This window comes from Typopeltis vanoorti, chromosome 10, assembly GCF_054136105.1.
Source record: "Typopeltis vanoorti isolate ZY-2024b chromosome 10, IOZ_Tvanoo_1.0, whole genome shotgun sequence".
NCBI classification, from domain to species: Eukaryota; Metazoa; Arthropoda; class Arachnida; order Uropygi; family Thelyphonidae; genus Typopeltis; species Typopeltis vanoorti.
The window spans coordinates 88,772,738-88,796,793 of NC_143558.1; the positions used below are offsets into that span (position 1 = coordinate 88,772,738).

General features: G+C 34.0%; 1 protein-coding gene across 2 annotated transcripts in view; it reads right to left on the minus strand.

The window, feature by feature from the left end:
- Positions 1–854: 854 nt before the first annotated feature.
- LOC150102574 (fasciculation and elongation protein zeta-2-like) overlaps positions 855–24,056 on the minus strand; it is a 226,412-nt gene continuing 203,210 nt past the window's right edge. For both annotated transcript variants that reach the window (XM_090398834.1, XM_090398833.1), the window contains 2 exons: positions 19,580–19,645; positions 855–8,649 (listed from right to left, as the gene is read on the minus strand). In XM_090398834.1, coding sequence (XP_090254960.1) covers positions 8,633–8,649; positions 19,580–19,645 — 83 coding nt within the window. In that variant the 3' untranslated portion in view covers positions 855–8,632. The remainder of the gene's footprint in view (positions 8,650–19,579; positions 19,646–24,056) is intronic.

Here is a 24,056-nt window from a genome sequence, read left to right on the forward strand (position 1 = left end):
CACTATATTTATATGTGGAAGGAATTCTTTCTTCCATGCTTTCTTTAGTGGGCGGCTGCCTCTAGTGGGATGTTAATATGATGTCAAAGCTAAGCATGAATTTGTTATTTAAAACTAGCTTCTGTTTTACTTTCATATATGTAATAATTTTAGTATTGGAAGTTTCATCAATAATGGACAAAATCATCGAAAGCAAACTTACAGATTATGCTCCAACTTTAAACAAGGTGGTGAAAAAAAGCAAATGACAAATAGACCAAATGTTACACTAGAAAATTTCTAGTCTAGTCTCAGTATAGCAAACTTGGACCAAAAAGAACACTTTGTCATATAATGGAAGGTTTGATACAATGAATTGTCTTGTCTGGCTGATTGTTCACAATTATGTCAAATGAGGCATTGAGTGCAAGAGTGTACTAACCCACTTTTTTTTCTTCTAATTTTGAGTTTATAACATTGAACTATGCCAAAACAAAATGTTAATAAAGCAAAGTGCAATAATTCAACTTTCTTAAGTCAAAAGTAGATAGCAGCACCAAATCACTTCTGTTAAATGTTTTCTCTGTGCAATAGTGGACTAAAGTGTGTCGGTCCACATTTGAGATGAGACGGGGTAAGTTTACTTTTGCATGCAGTTCCTCAAATCAACTAAGGATATAAGATGTGTGTGTGTGTGAGAGAGAGAGAGAGAGTGATGCATGCAACTGTTTGTAAGTATATGTGCTACCTGGTTATAATGAGTAAATTCAAACCAGTGTTTACTGTTGTGAGAGTTTACTGTGTTTAGGTTTATGGTTTGTTTTTTATTGGTGCTACATCTCATGTGGTCTAAAAATCAAATGTAAAAAAATATCTTTATCAGGAATTAAAATTTTATTCCTAATTAATTACAAAGCTGTGTGGTCACATACATATTAATAGGAAGCAAGAGAAACTCTCCCACCCACCCAATAAACAGAATATTCATCTTTAAGATTAGCTTTCATTTATTCCAGAAGTATGTATCAAATTCTGGGTTCTTTACAAAACTCAATTTAATGCACACAAACAGATGGAAAACAGGAGATTAAAGTTGCTTGCATGTATACAGTTTATGGCTTTTAGTCTGTAAAATGAGATTTACAATTTTATTTTCCTTATTTTCATCCAATTATAATTATTTTTCTTTAACAAGTGTAACTTTAAATTATAACTTTCTGTAATTCTAAATTACACTACACTTAAAATGCTAGCCATTTAAAAAATAAAATGGAAAAGATGAGCAAGTTAGCAAGTTAAAAACCTAATCAACACAACTAGGTTCAACTTAGTTTATGTCTTATATTTTAATTTTTTAAAAAACAATTTTCTTTTCATTGCAACCCTGTCCACTTAAATTTAACTGGATAACTGGGAGAAGACCTATATGTAGCCTTTTAAGGAATGCAGATAACAAGCCAAGACTTTTGACCTAATGTTCAATCCTCACCTTCTCATAATGCATCCTGTTATTAACTATCTCCTTAGATGCTCAACAAAACAAAAATGGACTGGCAATTTGGGATTTAGCTCACAAAATTATATTATTATTGGATTAAACCAAAATAAAATGATGGTATAATGTGACAATATTTCATACCAGCTGGAGTACTGTCCAGTTTAACACGGCACCCACTCTTTTCTTCAGATAACCAGAATGAACAGTGAAAAGTCAGCTACACTAAACATCAACAGACCTCAAGATTAGCATCATCAACATAAGAAGCATTATGAAAAAGAAATGAAACTAGAAGAAGAACTGGATAATTGAAATAATAGGTAATACCAAAATAAAGAAGACAAAAAAAAAAAAGTTAAGTTAAGCTTTTATAAACAAAAAAAGACTTTATGTAATATTCAAGCATAATGATTGGGGAAAAAGGAGTAGCAATAGTATTCAATGCTAAATATGATACCATAGGCAATATCAAGTAGAGCGATATGGGCAAATAACAGGATAGAGAAATTGGACAAAATTGATTTCTAAAAGATGAGCAACATATCATTGATGTAAGAGCATTTAGAGGTGTAAACTGCAACTCTGACCACATGCTGGTTGGTGCAAAATTGAGACAAAGAATATCAGCAATAAATAGAGGAAAAGCAGAAAAAATTGAGAAATGGAATACTGAAGCCTTCACAAATAAAGAGTTAAATTATACAAAGAAAAAATAGAACACATTAAAGAATTTGAAAATCAAAATCATATAGAAGATAAATGGAAGATAATTAAAAAATCAATTATAAATGCAGCACAAGAAATAATAGGGAAATATAAAAGAATCAAAAAGGAATGGTTTGATGATGAGTGCAAGAAAGCAATAGAAATTAAAAATAAAAGCAAGAAAGAAATATATACAAAGAAATACAAGAGCTAACAGAGAAAAATATCAAGAAAAGAGAAAGGAAGCAAATAAAATATGTAATCAAAAGAAAAAAAAAAGAGATGATGAAGAGGAAAATGAAGTTAATAAGTGAATATAATAAAAACAAAGAAATAAGAAAATATAAAGAAATTAATTCACAAGTACAACATTTTAATCCTCAAATAATAGGGTGTAATAATAACAAAGGAGAGATAACTGAAAAAGAAGATGTCATAAAGAGATGGAAAGAGTATTTTGAAGAATTGTTATCAGAAGAAGAAATTAATGATAATGAAGATAGGAATTTGAGTGAATTTAGAATAAATGAAGATAAAAATAAAAGAACTAACTTATGAAGAAGTAGCTAAAATTATAAAACAGATAAAAAACTTTAAGCACAGGTATAGATGGAATAACAGGGGAGCTTATTAAAAATGCTGGAAAACCACTATGGGGAAAAATCTGTTTTTCCATATTTAAATTAATAATTGAAATATAGAAGGAAGAAAAATTATCAGAGGAATGGAAAACAGGAGTGATTCAAACAATATAGAGCCTCCGTAGCTCAGTCAGTATAGACAAAGGTCAGAAAGACCTGGGTTCGATTCCTGCCAATGACACGACAAACCTTTATCTGATCCCTTTCAACTAAAGGTAAGTTAGCTGGTCTCATACAGAGGTAGGGGTTTTTCGGAAATGACTGAAAGGGAAAATGTCAACCAATATATAAAAAGGGATATAAACTGAATTGTAGTAATTATAGAGGAATCACACTGCTAAATGTAACATATAAAATTTAATTGAGTTTAATAAGTAGTAGATTAGAACCATATACTGAAGAAATTTTAGGAGATTACTAATCTGGTTTTAGACTAAAAATATCTACCACTGATAATATATTTATGTTAAGGAATATCCATGAAAAATGTATGGAATACAATATAGAATTATATAATTTATATATTGATTTTAAACAGGCTTTTGATAAAATAGACCAAAAATGATTAATAATCTTAAAATATTGGGAATCCCACGAAAATTGGTAAGAATGATTGAAATAACACTAGAAGGATATAAGGCAAAGGTTAAAGTACAAGGTAAGCTAACAGAAGTATTCAAAATAAGTTCCAGACTGAGACAAGGAGATGCGCTGTCTGCAAGTTTAATTTGATACTTGAATATATAATAAGAAGACTCAATATAAGAGACTATATTAATAATAAATTTGTACAGATTTGTGCATATGCAGATGATATTGCAATAAAGTAGTTGTACCAAAAAAGAAAATAAGTTCAAAGCATGAAATTTAAATGCAAAAGAAGTTGGTTTACAAATTGATATACAAAACAACTAAATATATGCAATATGGAAGAAATGGAAATAGAATATCCTCTAAATGTAGTATAGATGGCTATAATTTTGAATCGAGAAATTATTTTAAATATCTAGGATCCCTAATAACAATAATGAATAATATAGCAGAAGAAATAAATAATAGAATAAAAGCTGGAAACAAATGCCATCACATGCATAAAGGATTATTGGGTAGCAAAGCTGTAGATAAGAATTCTAAACTAAAAATTTATAAATTGATTATTAGACCAGTAATAACATATGGATGTGAATCATGGACTCTTCCCCAAAAAGGAGAGAACAGGTTAAGGATGTTTGAAAGGAAAATAATGAGAAAAATTTATGGATCAATTAAAGAGAAGAATGAAAATTGGAGAATAAGAACAAATAGTGAAATTAACAAACTAATAAAAGGAGAAGATACTGTTAGATTTATTAAGGCACAAAGAATAGCATGGATAGGCCATTTAGAAAGGATGGAAGCAAGTAGAGAAGTTAAAAAAATATATAAATGGAAAATAATTGGACAAAGAAGAAGAGGAAGACCAAAAAAAAAAGAGATGGTTAGACAAGTTTGAGAAAGACCTTGGAATTCTTAAAGTTAAGAATTGGAAAAGTGCTGCACTGAATAGAGTTGAATGGAAAAACATTGTGAAGCAAGCCAAAACCTATAAAGGGTTGTAGAGCTAAAAGAAGAAGAAAAAGAGAAGGCAGTTGACACAAAGAAAAAGTTGGTTTGTGTTTTGCGATCTAAACAGCAGAGTAGGAAATGATTACCAGTCATACAGAAATGTTTTTGGAAAATTAGGAAAAAAAGAGCAAGGCTAATAATAATGATGAGTACCTACTGATTTCTTCTATTCAGTACATGGACTGATAATCACTAACATCATGTTCTGACATATAAAGATGTGCACAAAATTCACATGGAGAGAAACACTGTGCTATTGTTGATTCATGCTATCTTCACGCTGGTTCAGAACACAGGAGTATGCAGGGGGATCTAAAAATCGAAAGTTTAGTTTTAAACAGGATAACAGTGAATATCATATTGAAAAGAAAGGTGTGTAAGAAAGCTTTAAAAATAATCAAAGTTGAGCAGCATTCAGAGGTGAAATATACACAAATAATATTCAAGAAAAAAAAAAAAAGTTTGAAAGCATCAACAAAAAACTTGGAGATTCCATGGCAAAGTCTGAAAAACACATAGATTGATTAAGCCAGATAGATAAGTGGTATCTGCAAGGATAGAAAAATTAGAACTCCATGGTAGAATCAGGAAGCAAGAGGCAGTCAAGGAAAAGAAGAAAGCATATGAAAAGTTTCTGGCAAGAAAGTCAGCTAGTGCTCTGAGAGAATAGAGAAAAATTCAAGGAAGTTGAGCACACTGTGTAAAATTAGCTAAACAGAAGTCATGGGAAGACTGATAAGAACATAGAAAATAAATATCAGGAAGTTGACAAATTTTGTGGATGCTATAATAAAGACTATGAAATAGAGGAAAGTGTACTGTAAAAGGAATAAGATGATAAAGGGGACATGAAGACTGAAGATAAAGATATTCTAGATGTTCAGAGTAATTACTTTGAATCACAGAATCACAGCATGGTGACAGAAAAACATTTAAGAGGGATCAGAGTACATATGTGTCAATACTTATTGTGTAAAAAACATCACACACCTTAAATATGGAATGACAGTTGGAGTAGATGATATTCAACCCGAAATGCTCAAATATGGTGGTATAAAAGTTTTACACTAGCTACAATGAATAATTCAGAAGGTCTGGTCAGTGAGTTCAATTCCAGAGGAGTAGAGCTCTCATAGTACACTTCTATAAAAAGGGAAATAAAATAATGTCAGAATTACAGAGGAATTTCCTTACTAAGTATTCCTGGTTAGATTTATGTAACTATACTTGAGAAAGAAAAAAAGGCTAAGAAACATTGTGGAAGGAAATTTTGGAAAAGAAGTGTGTTAAGGTTAAATAGAGGTTGCCAGGATAGGATTTTCACTTTAAGACAAATAGTTGAGAAATCATGGGATATAACAAAGATCGGTATCAAAGTTTTCTAGATCTGAAAAAGGCATATGACAATGTGTTAAGAGAAAAGCTCTTTGCTGCTATAGTTACATGGTATAAAGGGACATTAAATCGAGCATAGTCTCTATTTGAGTTGTAAGTCAGCAGTAAGAAGAGCTACAGAAAGATTTGATGTTAAATCAGGTACGAGACAAGAGTGTACATTATCTCCACTGTTATTCATCATCTATATGGAGGAAAACAGCATTAAACCTGATATAAATATTTGAGATGTTAATCTCAACTCTTTATGCAGATGATGTTACATTCCTAAATAAATCCAGTACAAGCCTTCAGGGATTCCTTAACTAAAGTGAATAACTGTTAAAAATTTGGCATGAAAATCAGCAATAAAAAGACAATGAAAATTGGCAGAAACAATGAAAACATCAACTGCATTCTAAATGGAGATTATAGAACAAGCAAAACATCTCAGCTATTCAGACACAATTTTTAATGAAGATGGCACAGTATGGAAATAAACAACAAAATTAGCAAAGCTGGTATGGTAGGAAGGCAAATGAAGCTAGCTATGTTATAAGACGGTAGTGCTTAAACCAATATGAGAGCTGGATAAGAAATAAAACACTTGGCCAAAGACTAGAGACCACAGATATGAGAGTTCTGAGAAAGATTAGGGGAGTGAACAGATGTCATCAATGGCAGTACCGTATTAAATAATAAGAGCATTAGTAAAGCACTTGTCATTGTTGGCAGAGCTAATCTCAGGTGATATGGTCACTTAAACTGAATGGAAGAGGAAAGGTTAGCAAACCAAGTGTTTATTGCCAGGATGGCAGGAAGAAGATCCAGAGGGAGACCAAGATCTAGGTGGAATGATTCAGTAAAAAAAAAAAAAGTGTCTTAGAAGACCAAAATATTAGATCTGATAACATTGAAGTCCTGACAAATAACATATTAATTTGGAGGAAAACTGTCAATGAGTTGTAATGATGTAACTTTTCATGTAGTGCCATCATATTATCCTATACAACACCTGAGAGGTGTTGTATATATCAGGAATTTGATGATGATAATGGTGCAACTTGTGCCTGTTTCAAATGTGATGCAAGAAAGATCCAGTTAGTTATGGAGCAGAAGTTACTAATGAGTTATTCCTAGATGAATTATTAACTTCTTAATGATTAAGAGTTAAAGACTTCATTATCAGTGTACTACACAACAAAGAGTTGATAATGAATTGAAATTTTAATAAATTACTAACACTACAGACTAACTTGCAATACTTAGTGATAATACAAACATTACAGAGTAAGCCTAGCCTACATTTCAGCATTGAAACAATAACAAATATATGCAAATGTATGATGGTAAGTAGAATAGTGTGTTTAGAATGCTTACACACTAACTGCTTGGCATAAAAAAATCAATTTAAATAATTCAGCATATTACTCAACAGTATAGGCTTCTACTGTTTAGTTATGAGGCCCTATAGTTAGTCAGACAGTGGTTTGAATTCTGTCTTTAAAGAGACTTCTCAATTGAAGGTGAGTTAGTCTTATACAAAGTTAACAAAGCATGAAAACTTGGATTTTCATCCCATAAAAGAGAGGCAAACTGGATGGAGCATACACATGCACCCACTTAACAGACAATACAATGGTTTTCATAGCTTTGGCTGCTTTTGTTATAATTCCAAGAAACACTGAATAACATGCTGAAAAAGGCTTGAAAAGATATTCCATGAAATTATGAACTAGTGAAATCTGAGTTTACACAAACCTAGTTTCTCATCTGACATTAAGCTTTATAAAAAAAAAAAAGTGGCCTGAAAGAAAAAAAAAATTCTCGAAGCTTGACAATTTGTAATTTATGAATACACTAATATTATAATAACAAAGAACAAAAATTATAGAAGGCAACCAATTCCAGTAAAATGACTGCCATATCCTAATATTTAATATGATCATAGTCTTAGACAGTTGCACCAATTTAACACACTTCAGGATCTGACCACATTTACTTAAAACTAACAGTTTAGCTTAATACCACTTATAATTTATGTGTGTTTGCAAACATATCTGAAGAATTAGTTTTCAAGGAATATGCCAATGAACAGTTGTACAGTTAGTTCAAAATGATAAAATTGGCAACGACAAATTTTTATAATGATTGTGTACACATTAAATATTTTCTTCCTTTTCCACATCTTTTCTACAATTACAATTTATTCAAAGCACATACATATAACAGAAAGATATAACAATAACAATAACTAAAATATAAAATAAGTATTTTAAAAAATCTAGTGCTAGCAAATATTAAGACATAATTTGAAGATTTGTATTTGGATTTTAACACAATATGAACAACTAAAATGTCTGCTAAATGAAACTTACAGCTTAAGCTTCATGATGACACCTTTTATGATTACACATTTTAAATAAATAATAAATAGCAAATAAATAGAGGAAATATTTAAAACTATTTTTACATAGAGGGGAATTGACCATCATGCAAATATAGATATTTCTTTGATAACTGCTGCATTGTTATCTTACAAAAAAAACTGAGCATTAATAACAAATATTTATATAAAGAACTCTGTGGCAGAGAGCTAAGAAATTATATTTTTCATCTATTATAATTCTTTGAAAGCTATTTTTAATACCAATGCCAACATTTGTTCATGAAACAGTTTCCATCATATGTTTTGAAATAACTATTAATGCACAAAAGCCTACACATATACATAATATGTATTCAATTTATCTAAGAAGAAAAAACCTTTTATGCCTACAAACTGGTAAACTTCTTAAACAATTTCCACTTTTCAGCTTGCTCAAACTCCTCAAGTAGGACAAAGTACTGAAATCAAGAATAATTTTATTTTTAAGAAATGTTCAGAAGTATTCTAAAAAAACTTAGGACATTCTCCCAAGTTATACTTAGCATTTTCATCAACAAATGAAAAACACATATAAACATTAAAGTATCATTTCTGAACTGGCTAGCTCTATAATTTATATAACCCAGGATTCTATTTTTATGAATTGTATGCCAGTAATGGGGTTTCTTGTTTGTGAATTACGATACTTCATATTCAGATGAAATGAACTCATTTGCCAGTAATTCATTTTAATGTCTTGTTAATGACTATGGATAAAAATCTCAGTCTGCATGCTGATTGTAATCAGGCATCTAAAAGTCATGGATGATAAATTGCTAAACATCTGGGATTAACACAGCCAAACATCTGTGAGAGTGGTAAGGTCATGAACTACAGGGAGGAAAAGAGGACAGGAACAAGATGCTTATATATTTATAACTATGAGGAGTGGGATGAAGTTTATGGTATTAATTAAATCAACTGATTCACAAATCATTAGTGCCAGAATAACATTATTACTACTGTAAAAACCTCAATGGTATTCAAAGATGCATCACAGCAGATACCCATACAATATCTATTGTACTCTCCTTGAAAACATTCAGCAACATTCACTCTGGTAACCCATGAAAATCTGCTTACTATATTTGCTAATTGCATTCTTACTTAAATTTCCAGAGTTGACTTTTGTTCTGTCCATCTATAGCCAAGTGCTGAAAAATTTCCTCTGCATCAACCCTATAAAACATTTTTATCATATCCCCTCTTTCCTGCCTGTTGATCAACATCTGCAACTCAAGAATCCTTTATCTTCATATAGAGTGCTGCAAAGAGGCAAGTGACCAACTATCTTGATCACTTGCCTCTGAATCCTCTCATCCCCAAGAAACCCAGGTGACCAAACTTGTGCACAATAACATCCAGATATCACATTATAAAGAAGAATGATAATTATAAAGAAGAATGATAACTTTATCTCTATTAATCAACTCCCTATCCATCAACACCTCCAAATCCCTAGCTTCACCAGTTTTTCTAGAATACAGTCTCAATGTAATACACAGCTTGTAATTTTTTCATCCCAAAATGCATACCTCTATAAATGGAAGCAATTATCTTTTGTCCATACTGTCAGCCTATTTAAATTATCCTGTAAGCTATCCACAAGGTTTGATTAACTATTATACTAATCAATTTTGCATCATCAGCAAACAAACTGAATACTTCCTTTCAAATCATTACCTATATTATTAATGTACAAATTAAAAATCAGTGATCTAAGCACAGAGAGCACTGTGGCACACAGCTAGTACCTGGATTGCTTCCTCCTGGATTCAGCACCTCTACAAACTACCCTTTGCTATCTGTCCATCAGTTACGCTTGTATTCATATCACTAGTTTCATATCCATTTCCATTTCTCCCAATTTGAGTAACAGAGTTCCATATGGTATCCTGTCATATGCCATTGCAAAATCAAGTAGTATCATCACATCATTCATTTAATTAAACTCAACCATCACTATTATAAAAAGTGAGTAAATTAATAAGGCATGAATTAATAATAATCCCCCTCTCCACCATTCCCAAGCAGAGTATCTTATTTTTATCCACTCATTCTTGAATTTTGTCTCTAACTAGCTGAGATTCAAGTTAAACAGCCTAGTCAGAAGAAATGCTTCTCATAATACACAAGATGTTATGTCATACCATTTAATCTCATGGCCATGTTTGGACTGAGAGTTGGCAATATCCTGAACACTTCCAGGTTATCAATCTCCATTCCCGCATCAGCTCTTGTGATCTGTCAGAGCAACATATTCATTCACTTGAATGGAGAGACCCTTGCAAAACGATCACTCAGTAACTCAAAAATTGTCTTTCTTCTGTGATGATGAAATCATCAGTGCTTGTTAAAGTTATCCTTCCATAATCATTCTTCCTTTTACTTGCCACTTAGTGAAAGAACTATGGGATTTCCTTTGTGCTACTCAGCTAATTTCTTCTCATAATCTGATTTTTCCTTCCAATGGTTGCCAATCTGATTTGGCAACTATTCTTGCCCATGCCTTGTAATGCTTGATCACCTGTCTTTTTACACACCCTCCACAACATTCTTTTTTCCAGTTCCTGCTTAAATCTAACTTCTACCTGGTTTATCCTTATACCTTTGGGTATGTAGTCCCATACTGTTTCCTTCAGAACAACTTGATCATCTTCCATGCACTGCTTCAAGCTGTCTCCAAAGTTATTCATAATCACATGACTTGAAATTCCACATATCTTTCTTAAATGAAAATTAACCTCCTTTGCACTTATGCATTCTCAGTGAGCAATGCTTTCTTGAGATACCTTATCCCAAGTCCATTTAAGTGCAATCCACCAGCATTATATCTTTCTATTCTTCAAATTCAGTGCATAGGTCTAAAAACTATAGAGTATTCCTTCTGCATAGATTCAGAGCAATTACTTCTGATATGATCAGAAGACCTCAAACTCCAAATCCTATCCATCACATGCTGTTTCAAGTAATTATCTTTTGTTATTTTAGTAGTAAGACTTATACGTTGGTTAGACATAACTGGTAATTAATTTACGGAATTGACAATGCATATAAAGTAAATTAATTAAAGATAACTTTAATGAATCACTTCTATATTTCGGCAATGTCACATTGCCATCTTCGGGAACATAAAGATATGGTATGTGCACTAAGGAACTAACAAAGCAAATGAGGAAGAAAATAAGAACTAATTTTGTTCCTAAAGTCCTAATGGTGCCCTCTTGCGGGCACCAGAAGTGATTCATTAAAGTTATCTTTAATTAACCGCAAGAGGGCACCATTAGGACTTTAGGAACAAAATTAGTTCTTATTTTCTTCCTCATTTGCTTTGTTAGTTCCTTAGTGCACATACCATATCTTTATGTTCCCGAAGATGGCAATGTGACATTGCCGAAATATAGAAGTGATTCATTAAAGTTATCTTTAATTAATTTACTTTATATGCGTTGTCAATTCCGTAAATTAATTACCAGTTATATCTTTTGTTAGACGAATAAATTCCATTCCTTCCAGCTAAGATCTTCTTTCTTTCTTCCTTCTAATATATGTCCTTGTAGTTGAAGTCTCCCATAATAATTACTCAGCCTGCAGTCATCGTGTTAATTTGCTGATGATTGTCTTCCACTTCTTCCTTTGCAACACCTGACTATAGTTGGAAAATATACAATCAACTGTATATTTTGTCCATTAATCTCAAAATTCATACTAGGTTACTCAAGTGAACTGTCTTGCATATCTGTCTTCCTGATGAGCTCCTACTATTTAACTGTAATTTATCTGCAGTAACCTTCTCCTATTCTCTCTATCTTCCCTGAAATTTGACCTTGTGTACTGCTGTAACCTTTGATATGGTGCATATGATCCTTGCTGTTTTGCACCAATAACATATAAACCAACCAACCTCCCTGAAAATGCCAGCCTGGTTGGCTGAGTGGTTAGCATATCTATTCTCCAACCAACAGGCCGCAGGTTTGAATTTCACCATGTGCACGAATGTTTGTGATTGTCTTCAGGTGTGAGAGATGAACTTCACTGCTGGTATGAGACCATTGCCCTGTTTATCAGTGGCCTGAATGGCTTGAAAAAGTTCCATGTTTCATCTCTGGAGAAGGGTTTCATGGCTAACCAACAAAATTATAAAATTAATAAAAACATTGGAAAAACATCCTTAACCCACTCAAATTATAGCCCTCACATTCTATCCTTGTAACCACATCATTAACTGTTGTCAACCAATTCAAAAATCTTCTCCCTCTTATTTCTGATATACTTCTAGCATTAGTATACATATAAACTACAATATTCCCTTAGGCTCACAATTCTTTTTACATTTTGCATTGACTACTCATTCAATTTTTGTCACTTGAGATACTAGATTCTGCATTATTCAGTCATTCTCACTCACCTCCATGGATCCAGTGCATGTGCACATGCACTGGATTTTAGGCACAATTATATTCACACACACACAGTTATATAATAGCTCCAGATTTCTTACTTTGCACTTCTACACTCATTATAATGTACAGGATATTATGATAGAACTAGATGAAAAGTTACAGCATTACTAACTTCCAATTGACAGTTTTCCTCCATTTTAATCTATTATCTGTCAAGACTCCAATATTATTAGCTCTTATATTTCACGTTTCTAATGCATTTTTTACCATATCAATCCACTGAGATCTTGATCTTCTTCTGGATCTTTTTCCTGCCAACCTGGCAAAGAACAATTGTCTTGGCAATCATTCTTCTCATTCTGTTTAAGTGACCATACAACCTGAGATTAGCTCTGCTAACACATTTCTGAATGCTAACAATGGCAAGTTCTTTCCTAATGTTCTCTTTTTTAATATGGTACTGCCACAGATGCCATCAGTTCACTATCTAAATCTTTCTCAAAACTCTTATATCTGTGGTCTCCAGTCTTTAAGCAAGTGTTTTATATTTCTAACCTAGCTATCAGATCCATAAGTTAAAATTGGCTTAAAACACTTAAATTTAGTGTTTTGAATACTATCTCTTATTCCACATAAATTTATTCAAGTTGACTTCCTACCATATCTACCATACCAGCTTTGCTAATTCTGCTGTCTATTTCCATATTTAATTTGCCATCTTCACTAAAAATTGTGCCTAAATAGCTGAAATGTTTAACTTGTTCTAAAGTTTCACCATTCAGTATGCAGTTGATGTTTTCAATGTTTTTGCCCATTTTCACTGTCTTTGTCTTTTTATTGCTGAATTTCATACAAATTTATCACATTTATTCAATTTAGTTAGGGAATCTTGCAGATTTGTACTGATTTATTTAGAAGTATAACATTATTTGCATATAGCAAAGAGCTGAGTTAACATCTCCAATTTTGATATTAGGTTTAATACAACTTTCTTTCATAATGGGATCCATAATAAATTTAGTTTAATCCTTTATCCAAGTGTGTGCAAACAAAGTTTGCACCTGAAAGTATCTTCAGGACTGTAGTAAAGTGGTACAACACCGGGCAACTCCTTGCAAAGGTGGAGCAAGCTACCAACACTCCTATCTCATTATCTCCCATAATGCAAAATAAATCTCCTTGCGGATATGTATAATGTTATGCATCAAGGGAAGGGCCCAGACTAGTTTCGATCTTTATTGAGGTCTCTTCAGTGGGAGCCAGGCCCAAGTGGAGATACTAAGGCAGAAGCATTAGCAAGGTCAACTCCTCCTATAGGAGCTGCCAAACGGTGTGCCACCTTTTTATTAAATTACTCTGGATTTAGAGATACTGAGATAGGAGTGTTGTTAGCTTGCTCCACCTTTGCAAGGAGTTGCCCGGTGTTGTACCACTTTACCCCAGTCCTGACGATAATAAATTCATAAATAAGTGGTCATAAATTTTCATAAATAAAAGCCACATTCATAAATAAAAGGTCAGACTATAATAAATTTAGTTTAATCTTTTATCCAAGTGTGTGCAAACAAAGTTTGCGCCTGAAAGTATCTTCAGGACTGGGGGTAAAGTGGTGCAACTCCTTGCAAAGGTGGAGAAAGCTACCAACACTCCTATCTCAGTATCTCCCATAATGCAAAACACATCTCCTTGCGTATATGTATAATGTTATGCATTAAGGGAAGGGGCCCAGACTAGTTTTGACCTTTATTGAGGTCTCTTCAGTGGGAACCAGGCCCAAGTGGAGATATTAAGGCAGAAGCATTAGCAAAGTCATCTCCTCCTATAGGAGCTGCCAAACGGTGTGCCACCTTTTTATTAAATTACTCTGGATTTAGAGAAAGATGTTGAAAGTTAATTTTTCACTTGGTCAGACTATAATAAATTTAGTTTAATCCTTTATCCAAGTGTGTGCAAACAAAGTTTGCGCCTGAAAGTATCTTCAGGACTGGGGTAAAGTGGTACAACACCGGGCAACTCCTTGCAAAGGTGGAGCAAGCTAACAACACTCCTATCTCAGTATCTCTAAATCCAGAGTAATTTAATAAAAAGGTGGCACACCGTTTGGCAGCTCCTATAGGAGGAGATGACCTTGCTAATGCTTCTGCCTTAGTATCTCCACTTGGGCCTGGCTCCCACTGAAGAGACCTCAATAAAGATCGAAACTAGTCTGGGCCCTTCCCTTAATGCATAACATTATACATATCTGCAAGGAGATCTGTTTTGCATTATGGGAGATACTGAGATAGGAGTGTTGGTAGCTTGCTCCACCTTTGCAAGGAGTTGTCCGGTGTTGTACCACTTTACCCCAGTCCTGAAGATACTTTCAGGCGCAAACTTTGTTTGCACACACTTGGATAAAGGATTAAACTAAATTTATTATAGTCTGACCAAGTGAAAAATAAACTTTCGATGGGATCTATATAGATGATGAACAACAGTCGAGATAATGTCCACCTTTGTTTCATGTTTGATTGAACATCAAAACATCTTCCTGTAACCCCTTTAATGCTAACCTTTCACTTACAACTCAAATATAGACTAAATACTGCTTGATATAATGTGATCGTTCTGTTGTGATTTACATCGCCAACATGTTTTTTCTGTCTTCCAGGCTTTTCGAAGTTTGTCCAATGTAGGAAAGACCGCACGTGCATGGAACATTATACACACCTGGATATTTATAAAATGGAACACTGTCCTTAGGCAATCTTAGAACTTGTCTGATGCTAGTAGTTGGTTTAAATACAACCCTGATGTTATGGGCTTTTAACAATCTCGCAATTTTGGTGGAAATTGAGCCCATAAAGGGGATGACTGCTGTTGAAATTTGCTGGGAGACTGTACTTTCTTGTTGGTTATCTTTGTAAAGAAATTTGTTGATGATGTTTTGAGGATAACCATTTTGCGATAGTGTTATAGCGATTTGGGAACAGTTCATTCTCAACTTCTTCATCGTCAGAGATAACGTTTCTGACTCGATTTCTCAATATGTGGATGATGCTCTGTTTATGTGACCTATGATGGTTTGAAGAGTAATGTAGATATCTTCCATTGTCCATAGGTTTTTGAATTGGATAAGTACCAGATTGACATAATAGAGGTAAACAAAACAAAAAAGACAAAAATCTGGTGAGATTTTTCCGAGCAATAAATAAAAAATGTTATATTCAGGCAATAACAATCAGGGAAAAGAAGGTGTAGCTATAATATTGAACACAAAATATGAGACTAATCTTCTTGAATGCCAGGCTATATCAAATAGAGTGATGTGGGCAAATATCAGAATGGGGAATTGGACAATGAGACGTATATGTGCCTATGGTCCCACAGAAGGTTCTACTAAGGTAGAAGTGGAGGAATTTTTTGAGACTTTAGAGAAAGCAACTGACACAATGAAAAATTGGTCCTTGTTGGGGATCTAAATAGCATAGTAGGAAGTGATTGTCAGACATACAAAAATATATTGGGAAAATTTGGAGAAAAGAGCAAAGCTAATAATAATAGAAAATACCTGTTGGATTTCTGCTCAGGACATGGACTGGTTATTCTTAACACAATGTTCCAACATAAAAATGTGCACAAATTCACATGGAGAGAAGAGGCAAGGAATAAGAAAAGTCTCATGGACTATGTTATTGTTAATAGTGATGTTTTCTCACTGGTGCAGGACACTAGAGTGTAGAGAATTTGAAATTGGAAGTGATCACCATTTATTTTTGAGCAGGATAAAATCTTACATGCTCTTTTTTTCATATCGAAAAGAAGAACATGTAAGAAAGTTTTAAAGCAAATAAAAGTTGACCAGCTCTCAGATGTGAACCGTAGACTAAAATACACAAACATTACTCAAGAAAAAATGAAAGAGTTTGAGAATAGGAACCAAACATTGAAGGTTCAGTGGCAAGATCTGAAGAAAACATCGACTGATTCAGCTAGAGGCATGTGGTGAGGTTGTCTGCAAGGTTAGAAAAATCAGAATTCTGTGGTGGACACGGGAAGTTAAAAAGGCAGAGAAAGAAAAGAAGAAAGCACATCAAAAGTTTCTAGCAAATAAGTCAGCCTGTGCTCTTAGAGAAAACAGAGACAATGTAAGAAAGCTAAACATTGTGTAAAACTAGGTAAACAAAATTCATGGGAAGACTTTGGTAAGAACATAGAAAATAAATATCAAGGTGCAAAAATATTCTGGAGGTGGTTGAAAAAGTCCAGAAATGGAGGAAAGCGTGTTGTAAAAGGAATCAGAGATGATAAAGAAAACTGGTATAAAAGATATCCTTGATGTATGGAGTAATTACTTCGAAAAAAATTGCTAAATGAAAGAATCAGTGACAGTCTCAGTGTTTTTCGCAGTGGTAAAAAACACTCAGAAATAGAGAATTTCTCAAACACTCAACAGGCATGTAATCAAAAATACATATCCATACTTGAAGTAGAAAAAGTCATCAAAAGCCTAAAATGTGTAAAGGCAGTGGGAGTATATGATATTTGACCAGTGATGCTCAAAGTTTGGAGGTAAAAAAAGTCTTACAGTGGCTGCACTGCATAGTTCAGAATAGAGAGAGAGAGACGAATTCCAGATAACTGGAGTAGAGCTCTCATAGAACCCATATATAAAAAAGAGAAATAAAACTGAATGTGAGAATTACACAGGTATATCTCTACTGAGTGTTCCTGGTAAGTTTATGCAAGTAGACTTGAGAAACAGTTGAGAAGGATTGTGGAAGAAAAGCTTGGTGAAGAACAAGCTGGATTCAAGCCAAATAGAGGCTGTCAGGTTCAGATCTTAACTTTACGATAAATAGTTGAGAAATCATGGGAATATAACAAAGATCTTTATTTAGGTTTTGTAGATCTGGAAAAGGCATATGACAAGGTACCAAGAGAAAAAGCTATTCAAAATGCTACAGTTGTGTGGTGTCAATGGGGCATTATATCAAGCAACACTTAGTCTTTATTTGAGTTGTAAGTCAGCAGTTAGAGTTGAAGGAAGTACAGGAAGATGGTTTAATGTTATATCTGATGTCAGACAAGGATGTACATTTTCCCCTGTGTTATTCATTATCTATATGGATCACATTATGAAGGAAAGTGGTATTAAACCTGATATCAAAATTGGAGATGTTAATGTCAGCTCTTTGCTTCTCAATAAACCCTCTATAAGTTTGCAAGATTCCCTGACTAAATTGAATAAGTGTTGTAATAGATTTGGTATGAGGTCAACAATAACAAAGCAAAGTCAATGAAAATAAGCAGAAGCACTGAAAATATCAACTGCATTGTGAATGGAGAACTTATAGAACAAGTAAGACATTTCAGCTGCTCAGGCACAATTTTTAGTGACGTTGGTAAATTAAATATGGAAATAGACAACAGAATCAACAAAGCTGGTATGATAGGAAGTGAACTGAACAAATTTATATGAAATAAGAGAAATTAGTCAAAACACTAAATTAGATGTATACAAGACTGTGTTCAAACAAATTTTAACTTATGGATCTCAGAGCTGGGTTTGAAATAAAACACTTGAATAAAGACTAGAGAATGCAGATATGAGAGTCCTGAGAAACATTAGAGGTGTGAACAGATGGCATCAATTGCAATATCATATTAAAAATGAGGATATTAGGAAAGAACTTGTTGACATTGTTAGCATCCAGGAATGTGTTAGCAGAGCTAATCTCAAATGGTATGGTCATTTAAATAGAATGAGAAAGGAAAAATTAGCAAAACAAGTGTTCTCTGACAGGTTGGCAGGAAAAAAGACCCAGAGGAAGATCAAGATATAGGTAGATTGATACAGTAAAAATTGGCTTAGAAGACAGAAACATAAGATCTGATAATGTTGGAGTCTTGAAATAACAGATTGATTTGGAGGAAAATTGTTGATAGGAAGTTAGTAATGATGTAAGTTCTTCATGTAATACTATCATAATATTCTGTACTCCCCTTGAGGATACATGACAGGAATTTGATGACGATGATGATATTTTTTTAATTTATATTTTACATTTGGACTAAGACGAAGTTCTCTGAGACTTTTCTTCAACATGGAAACTACTTTTGATAAAGGACATGGATTTACTTAATGGATACTAACATCCTTCATAAGGATCTTAGTAAATAGAGAGATGCTTTGTGACTTAGTAACAAAGTGAAGAACCTATGCAGTCAATAACAGATTCTAACCCCCCCCCCCCCCACACACACCTTTGTTTCCTGCATGGAATCTATTTTTCTTCTGTTGACCTTTCATGGTGGTTCACCCTAAGTTGGAATTTGGAAAGATACAGAATATTGGAGTCTTGATAGATAACAGATTAATTTGGAGAAAAAGTGATTATATTAAGTTAGTAATGACGTAAATTTCTCTTATAGTACTAGCATATCCTGTTATCCCCACCCCACTTCCCTAAAGGCAAGATATCAGGAGTTTGATGATGATGGAATATATAGTAGTGAATTCTTTGGTAATTCATACACATTAAAAATTCTTACCAGAAAAGCCCACTATCATCACAAACGAACATCACTAATTTAGACTTCCTCTAGAAACATCTGACAGATTAGTAGCAGCAAGATTATTCAATAGCTAATCTCAAAATGTTCTACAGTGTTACCATCAGGTTTGATACAGTATATGGTCTAGTGATGTAGCTACAGTATTTATTCTGTTTGTAAACCTTGAATAAAAAGAAGGCATGTTGGGATCACCCATGATGTCTGATGAAATGGGGTAACTTGAACTAGGAATTATCTCTGGAGTCCAAGCATGCTTTCTGGTCCTTTCAAGCTATCAGTTGCAAAGTGGGATCTAGTATCATTAAAGTCTTGGCCTTACCTCTAGGAGAGTATCTATACCCCCCCCCCCCACACACACTTCCCATTTTTAAAAAAAACTTAAACTTACCTTTCAGTATGTAATCTGTAAGCAGAGTGGGAACTGTTGGACTATCATCATTGATAGCTTGTAAAACTGCAAAAAATATTAATAAAAGATTAAATGGCACTTTTTGCTTTGAAGTGTTGCATAAATCGGAATTAAATAAATTTTCTGAAGCTTATTTCTAAACTGGTTAACTGTAGGAATATGCAGCAACAATGAGTGATGCAAATAGGTTAGCAGGAGTCAGAAGTGATTTTAAATGATAAAAGTAGTGAGAGATGAGAATGCAAGTTGGAAAGGGAAATGGGAACAAGGAAGATAGGGAGATAATGTGTATGTAAGGGGAGTGTATTCTGAAAACAGTAATGAATGAATGTGTGGGAATGGTCAGAATGGGATGGTCAAGGATGCACTAGGAGTAGATGAGTCTGTGGAATGCTTATTTACAAATGAGAAATAAGGGATAGGAAATTGTTGCGTGGATTGAACTAATTTGTCTCAGAATAGTTGGAATAAGTGAAACATGGCTTTAGATAAGAATGATATCCTGACAGGAATAGAAATGGAAGGACGTGATTTTTTTTTTTGTAAGGACAGAAGGCACAAGAAGGGAGAGGAGTGCTGCTACTGATAGCGAGGGAATTATGCCTGCACAAGGTTGAGATACAAGGGGAAAATATGGGCAGGGCTTTGAAGCAGTATGGGTCAGGTGAAGATTGATAAGATATTCAGTTGGATTTATTATAGGATGTGTAATGTTGAGGATAGAGACAAAGAAAAATATCGACAACTAGGCTTAGTGACCAAGTGATCATTATGGGTGATTTTAATTATGGCAATATTAATTGGAATGAAGGAATAAGGAAAATGAATATAAATTCTTAAGGGGAAACTATCTTAGGCAATTTGTAACAAGATATATATATATATTTATGAAAAAAATTGAATGACTAGAACCGAGATTTAATTAAAAAGGTTTTAATATAAACACACTACTAGTTTCGGCCTGTAACAGCCTTCTTCAGGTGACATTATAAAAGAAAAAACACTAAACATTGAGGGTTAAAAGACTATGAACAACATAGACAGTCTTTATACATAATTAGCATGAAAACGTTGTAGTTGTATTTGAAGCTGTTCTTTCATTTGTTGCATTGTTGGGAGAGTGCGTGCTTGCTGCATCACGTGAACGCCAATACATGATTACAGCTGAATGACTATCTGGGAGGTTGTAGCTTAAGTTGTTATTTAGATGAACAGGATTGAAGATGATTTCTCTCGATTCCACAATTTTTCTCTCTATTTCGTCACTGCAACGGAAGATGTTTGTAGATTTTTCCCAGCAGACTTTGTGACTTTGGTTATCATCATTAGGATTAGCTGAGAAGAGGATATGACTTGATAATGCACTTGCTCGCTGTCTCTTGTAAGTAATGTCTCTCATGTGTTCTTCCATACGCATTTCGACAGATTTGTCTGTCTGCCCGAAATAAGGAATATCGCAGTCACATAATATTTTATATACGCCAGGGTATTTGAGTTGATGATGACAAGCTTTTGGGTGGCTAATTAAGGAACGGATCTTTGGAAGTGGAGTGAACAAGGTTCTGATATTGTATTTTTTTTAGAACTTTTGCTAATTTATGTGAAACAGTACTTATGTAAGGAATAGATATATTGCTTTTGAATCTATTTGTTTCTTCTGAGTGATGTCTGGGAGGATTAAGAAGGAATTTGTTAATGATTTTCTTGGAATATCCATTAACTTCGAAAGAAGTTTTCAGATGGTTTATTTCTGTAAGAATTTCATTTGGATCATCAAGAAGAGAACGGGCTCTATGTCCCAAGGTGGAAATTATTCCAAGCTTATGAGGAGGGAAATGATGGGATTGACTGTGCAGATATCTGTTGGTATGTGTGGGTTTTCTATATATCGATATTTTTAGTTTACCAGCAGAAGAGCGAGTCAGTTTGACATCAAGAAAAGGCAAGGAATTATCCGTTTCAAGCTCAGCAGTAAACTTAATACTTTGATGTCGGCTATTGAGATGTTCGAGGAAAACCATAAGGGATTCATGTCCATGGCTCCAAACAATGAAGACATCATCCACATAACGTTTCCAAACTTTAGGTGTTAAAATAAAGGAAGAGATAGCCTTGGTTTCAAAATCTTCTAAGTAAATATTTGCAAGAACAGGAGATAAAGGATTACCCATAGCCAATCCATGATTTTGTTTGTATATATTATCTTGAAATTTGAAGTAACCGGAGCTGATGCAATGTGTAAGCAAGGCTAACATTTCATAAAACTATGTATGTTAACCGAGTCAATAATCATTCTGTCATATATATATATATATAAGGGTTGAGAGTTGTAGATCTGATCATATTATCAGAGGATATGATTGTAAATGGAGTGTCTAATCTTCCCTAAGTCAGCGAGAGTGATCATGAAGTAATCATCTGGATTGTTGCCAGTCATATGAGAACTTCTGTTAAGAAGGTATATATGCACAACTAGGGGTTAGTGATTATGAAAAGCTTAGGAGATAATTAGGAGCTATAGCATGGAAAGAGAAGTTGAGTGGAAAGGAGACAGATTCCACTTGGGCACTAGTCAAGAGCTATTTAACAGCAGCAAAGTCTGAGTGCATTCCAAAGGTGAAAAGGTAAAATAAGGTAAGAGTAAAATGGATGAATGAAAGAATTAAGCATGAAATCTGGAAGAAGATGGCAGTCTGGAGGCACAAAAGATAAATGTTGGTAATAATCAGTTGTATGAAGAGTGCAAAGAGCAAGCCAGGAAGCTGGTAAAGACAACAAAAGTAGAGTATGAGCAGAAATTAGCCAGTTAAGCCAAGAAAAATCCTAGTGAGTTCTTTTTGATATATGGTAAATAGAAGCAAGAATGACCATGAGAGGATAATGTTATTTGATGACAGTGGTAGACTGGTAACTGATGGAGAGAATATAGTTGAAATATTCAACAAGCAGTTTATCGGGGTATTTCATCCATTGTGAAGGCAACATCGTGAGGAACTGGAACATAGTGGGTATGGTGGAAGAGGAATTGATGGAGAGTGCGCAGGAAGTATACGAGAATTACATAAACTTGATGTTGTCAATCTGTTTATATACTATAACAAGGTGATTAATTCACTGGACAAGGGAGATGCATATACAGGGGGTATACTTAGATTTTTCAAAGAGCTTTGATAGACTGCCACATGACAAGCTAGTAACTAAACTGAAACAGATGGACTGGACAAGAAACTAGTGAGTTGGATAGGTAATTGGTTGCCAGATAGGTATCAGTGAGCTGTGTATGGGGAAATGGAATCTCAAAAGAGTAAGATCACTAGCAGAGTACCAGAGGGATCAGTCTTAGGACCATTTTTGTTTAATTTGTATGTTAATGATATTGAAACAAGCTTCACTGGAGATATGCAGTTGTTTGCTGATGATGCAGAGTTGGGAAGGCTATGAGAAGTAGAGCAGATATCTTGGCCTTGAAGGAGGATCTCAACAGACTATGTGAGTAGGCCAATGAGTGGAGCCATCAGTTTAATGTTGCAAAGTGCAAGGTTTTAAAATTTGGTAGGCAAGGTTGATGATTTATGGTTTTAATAGTGCAAGGACAGAAAAGGTCATGCTGCACCATATCAAAGGTTATATCAGTAATATCACAAAGTAAGACAATTAGAAACATTTATTCCTGCAGAAGGATTCAAACCCATGATCTGTTGGTTGGAGAGCGGATACACTAATCACTCGGCCAACCAGGCCAATGGCAAAGTTGGGTGCAGAGTATACAATTAATCAAGAAATTTTAAAGGAGGTGGAAGAGATGAGAGATCCAGGAGTAATGGTGGACAGAGACCTGAAGTTCAGATAGCTAAAACTGTAACTTCACAACAGATTATGGTAATTATGATGAGACATGCACAAGCCAAGAAGTTATGGTTCCTTTGTAAAAGGCCTTGATTAGGCTGCAAATGGGATGCAGGATTTGGTTGTCTGGTTTTCAAGGGAATGAGGAGATATTAAAGAGGGGTCCAAAGAAGGTTCACTAAGCCAGCTTCTGAGATTTATGGAATGTGGAATATAAGGGCAGATTGTGGGAATGCAACTTGCAGAGCCTTGTGAATTAAAAAAAAAAAAAGGAGAGAGAGAGAGAGAGAGATTAATGAAAAGGAGATTTTTAATAGATAAGAATGGAACAAAAGGCCATCCCTGGTAAGTGTATAAGGGGAGAGATGATAAACAGGGGATGAGGAGCATGTTCTTTACAGAGAGAGTGGTAGGTGAGTGAAAGCATTGCCTAAAAGTGTGGTGTGGTGGTTTTTGCATGAGAGTGTGGATCTTCTGTAATGAGTCTTTTGACTCCATGAAGGTCTGATGTTAATAATAACTAAATCCATGAGGTGAGTACATACACCATGTATGTTCTATGTTCACTGTGTGTGTGTGTTTCTCCTACCTTTTTCTATATTGCACAACA